The sequence below is a fragment of the Nicotiana tomentosiformis genome, chromosome 11 (assembly GCF_000390325.3).
Source record: "Nicotiana tomentosiformis chromosome 11, ASM39032v3, whole genome shotgun sequence".
In the NCBI taxonomy this organism is placed as follows: domain Eukaryota; kingdom Viridiplantae; phylum Streptophyta; class Magnoliopsida; order Solanales; family Solanaceae; genus Nicotiana; species Nicotiana tomentosiformis.
The window spans coordinates 15,780,506-15,787,982 of record NC_090822.1 but is presented as its reverse complement, the minus strand read 5'-3'; the positions used below and the strand labels follow the sequence as shown (position 1 = coordinate 15,787,982).

Genomic DNA, 7,477 nt, shown 5'->3' with positions numbered 1-7,477 from the left:
AGTCTGGATCCCTTTCTATAGGCAAAAGGATAAATCACATTCCTTTTTCCCCAACTTGGCAGCCTATTTTTCCCTAGAACAAATTTTTTTATTCTTTTGACTTGCCTTCTCTTTTGCAGTGCATTCACTTTTATAGTGACCAGTGTTACCACATTGTGTGCAAATTTTGTTACCAGGGAGTGCGAGGTACTTGCTTTTGGGATCCCACTTAAGTGCAGAGTTCTCAAAGCCAAGTCCTCTTTAGTTACTACTATGATATTCTTGTAGCCATGAAAGTGCATCAGAGGACCTGTTCCATTCACAAGTTCTGTCTAGCTCATGTTTGACCTTGTTCAGATCCTCTGTTAGGAATCTTGCTTGTTCATCCCTATTATATAGCTCATCTTTTAACTTTCCTAAATATTTTTCTAGTGTGAGTTGTGTGGCACTAGTTATTTCTTTACCTGTTCCTAACTTCAATTTCAGATTATTAGATCTAAGTTCTAAGACAACTGTATCAAGTGCATGAACCTGGTTCTTCAAAACAATATTTTCTTTTTCAGTTTCACAAGTCTTAATTTCCATGTTTTTGCACTTTGCTTTTAAAAAGTTACACTCTTTTGACAACTGTTCTTTTTCAGAACTTATATTGTTAGATTCATCAATTAAAGTTAGCAATAGTTCTGATAGTCTATCTTTAGAAAGGAATTTAATTTTATCCTTTAGGTCCAGAAGAGTGATCTCAGATTCTTTATCAAGTTCATCTTCAGATTCTTGAATTTCTATAAGAGCTAGTTCAGTATCATCATCATCAATGTCCTCATCTGAACATTCTTCCCAGGTAGCAACCATTGCTTTGGATGGCCCTTTGTTGTATTTTTTCTTATCATGAACATGTTCCTTCTTTCTATTTCTTATTTTAGATATCTCCTTGATCCATTTGACTTCTCACATAGGACAATTCTTTATCATGTGGTTCTTTTTACCATATTTAAAGTATCCACTAGTCATCTGCAAGTGATCCCTTTTCCTCTCCTTCCATAAGCAATAGTAGTGATCACTGGATAGTGGTGGCCTAGTGGTGGATTATTTTTACAGTTTCCAGGTAGTGCACTCATCTTGATCTATTTCTAAGGTGTTAGCCTCTTCAAGGATAACTTGATATGATACCAATTGATGTTTTATACTTCAATACCACACGGGGGGTGGAGTGATTTGTATGGTGACTGATTTTTGCGTGCACTGGATTATCGAAGGTTTTGGTTCTTCTATGCGTTCCTTACACTACAGTTGAGGAAAAGAACATAAGATTTTTTACGTGGAAAACACCCGGCTCAAAAGGTGAAAAAATCACGACCTACTACCCACTAGGAATTTTTTCCAAACACTTCACTACAACTCTGAGCCAACAACAAAGCTTACAAACTCTTACAAACCTAAGGATTACCTCTAACCTTTGTAGCAACCAGCCACATGTTGTTGCGACTACTTCAAGTTAACTCTAACTTGAACACTACAACTCGAGTTTACAACCTCTTGCAAACCTAAGGATTAACTCTAACCCTTGTAGCAACACGCCATATGCGGTTGCGTCTACTTCAAGTTAACTCTAACTTGAACAATACAACTCATGTACCAAGTACAATTTGCTTCTAAGAAAGCTGGAAGGTACAACTCAAAATGCATACTACACTTTGAACTAGAAATAAAGAAAGACACATAAAACTCTTTATGGAGCTAATTCTTTCTATCTGGTTCGTGTAGCTTCAGGATCGCATTCTTAAAACTCACAGGAATTGCTCACAAAATGCCTTGCTATTTTGCTCTCAATTCGTGCTTAACTTCAATATGTTTGCATCACCTGTAAAAGAGAACAAAACTGATATTTACAGAGTTAGTGGAATAAGGATTAACTAGAAGTCTAATGTTTTACTCTTCCTTGGTGGAAGAGTTCTAGTTATCTTCAACTTCTAACTCTTTCTTTATTTTGGATAGAGTTCTCTTCAAGTAAAGAGTCTGGCTCCTTATCAAATATACAACCTTTTCGTTCAGGGATTATCAGAAATAACCACTTATACTTATCCCTTTCACGTGCATGCCTTTTGCTTAATTCTGCATGTCACGTGTGTACATTGTCCATGGACCTGGTTCATGCATATGTTTCTTTGTCAATCATCAAAACCAAAACCGCTCAAGTCAACATACAGTGTAAATGATTGATGTGTCACGTAATTTTCTCTTTGATTTATGAGAGACTGTAGAGTTTATTGGCTATGAAATGTAACTTGGTTAGTTCAGCAAAATACTTAAAAGTTGGGCCATATTATGCTACCCTTATTTTCCAATCGTCACAGTATGTTAAAATTTCTATGAAAATTTTGGGTAAAAATAGTACGGGCTAACCAGTTTTCGGACTGGTAATTCAAAAATAGTCGGCGTTTTCAAAGTCATTGAAAAATAGTCACTATTTTGCTGCAACACGGACCGGTCCAGCATAATATACTGGAGATTAGTGCACATATGTATGAACTTCTAGCATATTATGTTGGACCGGAATATTATGCTAGAACTCCAGTATATTATGCTGGAATATTTTTCGAAATTTGAACAGTGTTTTCGTTCAAATTATCTTTACATGAAAAGTGGCTAAATTTCGATTACTTTTGAAACTATGGCTATTTTTTAATTACCACTTGTAAATCTGGTTACTTTTGAATTTACCTATGGGAGGGTTATAGAAAAGAATGCTATATTATGTACGTAATTACCATTATTAGAGTGGTTCTTATTTAACTACACATTCTATACATAATTACCAATTAAATACAAAGTCATATATTAGGCTCCAATTTTTCCTATTCTTTTCTTTATCTTCTTCCTCCCCTAAATTCAGACCTATCTTTACCCAAAGCTTAAACTCACTTGCTTCTTGTTCTTCAGGAACAGACTCATTCAAGTCTTTCCTGAAGTAAGTCAATTGTAAATGTTTATATCTCAATAAACTGTATTCAGGAAATCCGAATTTTATTCGCCGTTCAAATTTCAACTATGGACCGTACTGTCCTTGGACCTTCCTATTTTTCTAATTAGCTGTGAGCAAAATTTTGTACCATTGGAAACTTTTTGTATTTGTTCTAATTAAAAGGCCTTATCGTTCACTTCTCATGTTCTTTCCAGTAAAATATTGCGTGTTTTAATTACAAAGCTTAAACTCCATAATTTAAGAGCTTAAACTCCATTTAACTCCATTAAAGATCTGGTTGGACAAAGTCATTTGATTAGTTAAAGACCTTAAACTCCATTGACAACCATTAAAAATTTTCGGAACTTTGAATTCAAAAATCAAATTTTACGAGTTATTTTTTTGAATTAGGTGTTGTTAAAAATAATTGGGAATATCCTTTGGAGTTTATATCTCAATTTTAGTCAATTAGATGATGATTCGAAATTATATGTTAGCAATTTTAAATTGAAACTCGAAGAGTAAATCAAAAATAAATTGTATGCAAATTATATATCGGATATGCAAACGACATATAAAATACAAACAACTAACATATTTGTATGCAAGTTGTATGTATGTTAATTCTGTATAACAAAAAATTATACTCCCTCTGTTTCAATTTATGTGAACTTATTTCCTTTTTAGTCAGTGCCAAAAAGAATGACATCTTTCCTTATTTGAAAATAATTTACCTTTATGCAATGATTTATAGCCACACAAAATATATGTGTTTCATTTTACACCACAAGTTCAAAAGTCTTCTCTCTTTTCTTAAACTCCGTACCCAATCAAATGGGTTCACATAAATTGAAACGGAGGGAGTATATAAGTTGTATATAAGTTCTATGTAAGTGGTAGCTTTTAATCGGATACTGTACCACAAAAGTTGTATACAAATTATATAAATTGTAGGTTTTGATAGAATTTATATATATTATATTTATAAAAAAGGTTTTAACTACTTTTTGTAAATCGAAAATCATAAAAATAAAAAAAAAACGAATAAATATTATCGTAATTTCGTATCTACAGGAAAAAAAAAGTCAATTGTTCCAGCCCAATTATGCAATTTGAAAAGAACTCCGCTAGTATGGATATAAACACAAGGCCAGAAAAAAAAGGTGATAAGCTAACATAAAAACTATTTTAACTGTCAAAAAAATCACAAGAAACAAGAGTCATTACTTCTTTATCCATGGCTTCCACAAAACCATTACATACACTTTCTTCTCCTCTCAAACAAACAATTCCTGCTTTTGTTCCATTAATTTCCTATAAACCCAATTCAGATTTTTCAACTTCTTTCACTTCTTCTTCTTCTTCTTCACAGGTAAATCAAGAATCCCAGCTGAGACAAGTTGCTGTTTTTGTAGCATTCAATCCTTCTGGGAATTTTGACCTCCCCCTTTATGATGAGCAAGAAAGTAAGCTCATTAATTACTTCATTTATATATCATAAGTTCATTCTTTTATTATATTCTTTGGTCTCGTTTATATAACATTTGTCGTTTATAGTCTATCTCTTGGTATTATTTTATCATGTTTTCATGTTCCAATTGAGCAATGCAATGTCCTTCAATTCGTATTATCCCAATTTTGTTCAGTTAATATTCCTTTAGCATTATTGACGTAACAGAATGTCGTTTGTAGTCCATCTCTTAGGAGTCGCTTAGTACGGTGGATAAGCAAAAATAGTCCATGGATAAAAAAATTGTATCGTTTTATCCTTTATTTGGTTATGATTATTAATTCTGGAATAAGTTATTTCAGGTTTAAAATTAGTACAAGAATAATTTATACATGTCAGATGGTGGAATAATAATCCTAGAATAAGTTATCCAGGATAAAACAGTAAAATTAACAATTCAAGGATTAATACAACATATCAAACCGTCAATAAAAAATAGTACCAGAATAATTAATCCCATCAAAACTTTGTCTTAAAACAAAACGACCCCTTAGTATTTCGTCATGTTTTCATGTTCCAATTGAGCATTGTCCTTTTATTATTATTATTATTACAAAATGATAAGATAACTCATAGTAGAACCATTTTTTTCTGGTGGAAAATTTTACTTGAGAAATAATTTGGCGTTTTTAATTAACTTACAATTGTAATTTTGATTAACAGATACAGAAGTAGCACCTCCACCAATGCCACCAACAGAAGGTAGATACGAAGTTGTAATAGATAATGACATCATTCGACGACTTGATTTATCCCCATTTCAGATTGCAACTGGATTATCATCACCCTTATCTGGTATGTATTACACTAATTAATCTTAGGAATAATTTGACTATATTACCTTTATTTCTTTCTTTAAGCTAGTAATTAATCACTATACGTCTTCTTGGGACTGTGAAGGTAAAATTTTTAAAAAATTAAACTTTTTAAACTAGCAAGTTTCTTTTAACTAAAGTGAATAAAAAGAATCGGAGGAAATACATGTTAGAATAAAAAAGTAATTAATAACTTAATAATTTTTTAAATAGATTCGTTCTTTTCCATCTTATCCAATTTCCATAAACACATTAAAAAATCAGCTCAGTGCACAAGGTATCCCGCGTTCAGGAGGCAGAGTTCGGGGAAGGGCCGCACCTCAAGCAGAGGCGGAGTCATGATTTTAACTTTATGGATTCTGAATTTTAGACCGAGGACAACTTTATGGTTTCTGAATTTAGTATTCGTATATATTTAATGAATTTTTTAAACACAAATACACTATTTGAGCAAAAACTAATGGGTTCAACCGAACTCATACCTGGGCTTCTAGCTCCGCCCTAGACCCTAAGAGGTGTGATATAAACAACCTACCATAATGCAAGTATTACTGGTTACTTCCACGGCTCAAACCCGTAACCTATATAGGTCATAAAACGCGTAATCTTGTTCGTATTTTGGATTAGCACAGTATTATGATGCTAATAATATTGCAAAATTGTAATAGCCAAGCCAAAAGAGTTTCTGGAAAGGACAATTGGTTTTACAATCAACTACGCAAAAGAAGATAAATATGATCCAAGGGAATTATCAGAATTTCCAGATATACGACTATGGTTCGTTCGACTAGATGCTACTTACCCATGGTTGCCAGTTTTATTGGATTGGAGAGCTGGAGAGCTTGCACGTTATGCAGCAATGTTGGTACCCCATCAGGTATTATAAACTTCTTGAATTAATCTAAATGTTGCCTTTCTCTGTTCAGATTTAACTTATAGACACTGATAGTGTAAAAAACTTTTACACAATTACAATTAGTGTATTTGAATCCTTGATGTGTAATTTATTTTATACAATCAGTTTATTTTAACATATTCTAGCATATATTTAATCCTTGATTAATCTAAACAATAGGCAGTTCCGTGTACTAAGTTTGTATTATGGGCGGGTTCTCAAAAAGAGTCAAATCATTAGGACTATTGTATGTTTTACCTTGTATTTAGGAATTTTTACACAAATAGCCGGCTGGATTTACTGTTTGCTTTTCATTAGCCGGTATACATATATTATATACTGATTATACATAAATTATACATGAATTATACTCATATTATACATTCACCAGTTATATTTAGTTTAAGCAGTTGGATAGACGGCTATTTAGGTTAATTTTTCTTATGTTTTTGCAAGAGGTAGTTTTGAACCGTGACCTCCTGATCACATGGCACTAACTATTACCGTTGCTCCAAGAGCTTTGTTCAATTAAACTAAAGGCGACGTTTTCTTTAAATTCATGCTTTTTTATTGGCAGATTTATTTTTTAATTCAAGATTTTTTGTTGACAGATGAGTATGAAAATGGGGGTAGTATTCAATCCAGAGGCATTGGAGTTGTTTGTGATGAATAAGGTGTTTGTTGTGTATTCTTGGTTGAAGCAAAATGAGATTCCAATGCCAAGACTGAAGACAAAAGATATGGCAAGAATGCTTGGTTTTGGAATTGGGGATGAACTTTTTGACTTGATTGATAAACACCATATTGATACTTCATAAAGTTGAAGAAAGAGGAAAATTAGGCTTCTCCAAAAATTAAATTTTTTGAATATGTGGAATATCAAAAGCTTATTTTTCTATTCGTAGCTAGTAGTTGTGGAGGTCTGAGTTTCATATTAAATTAGATATGGTTTTGATTACGTTATATTAAATCATATGATGTACATCTTTTACTTAGTTGAAATTATATCAAGGTGATATATATTTGAAAAAATAAAATTGTACAACTGTTTTCAAAATAATAGCCGAAAATATATATTTTTGTATATTTTGTTGTATATATATATATTTATATATGTTATAGATAAAAATATACAAAATATTATACACTTTTATCGCTAACGAATGTAAATAGTTTTGATCGTGGACTAAAAGTGATATTTGCCCTTAATATTTCAAAGGCGAAAAGAAAACAAAATCAAGTCTTCTCCTGCAGGAAAAATTAAGAGTATTACTTTTCTTTTTCAGTTCTTAGTTGACATGTTGAGGGAAAAAAAC

At 32.1% G+C, this 7,477-nt stretch overlaps 1 protein-coding gene across 1 annotated transcript; it reads left to right on the top strand.

Annotated features, from left to right (window-relative positions):
* The first annotated feature begins 4,109 nt into the window (after nt 1–4,109).
* LOC104101087 (protein CHLORORESPIRATORY REDUCTION 6, chloroplastic) lies at nt 4,110–7,143 on the top strand. The gene is made up of 4 exons (XM_009608499.4): nt 4,110–4,407; nt 5,115–5,246; nt 5,935–6,143; nt 6,773–7,143. The coding sequence occupies exons 1-4, from the start codon at nt 4,179–4,181 to the stop codon at nt 6,977–6,979; spliced, it is 777 nt and encodes a 258-aa protein (XP_009606794.1). The 5' UTR covers nt 4,110–4,178; the 3' UTR covers nt 6,980–7,143.
* Nucleotides 7,144–7,477: the final 334 nt, after the last annotated feature.

What these genes read in the sequence shown, in the direction of transcription:
- LOC104101087 (XM_009608499.4), top strand. Translation starts at nt 4,179, where the DNA reads ATGGCTTCCACAAAACCATTACATACACTTTCTTCTCCTCTCAAACAA. An exon ending in CCTTTATGATGAGCAAGAAA is followed by an intron (nt 4,408 to 5,114) that starts GTAAGCTCATTA and finishes TTTGATTAACAG; the next exon opens with ATACAGAAGTAGCACCTCCA. An exon ending in ATTATCATCACCCTTATCTG is followed by an intron (nt 5,247 to 5,934) that starts GTATGTATTACA and finishes AAATTGTAATAG; the next exon opens with CCAAGCCAAAAGAGTTTCTG.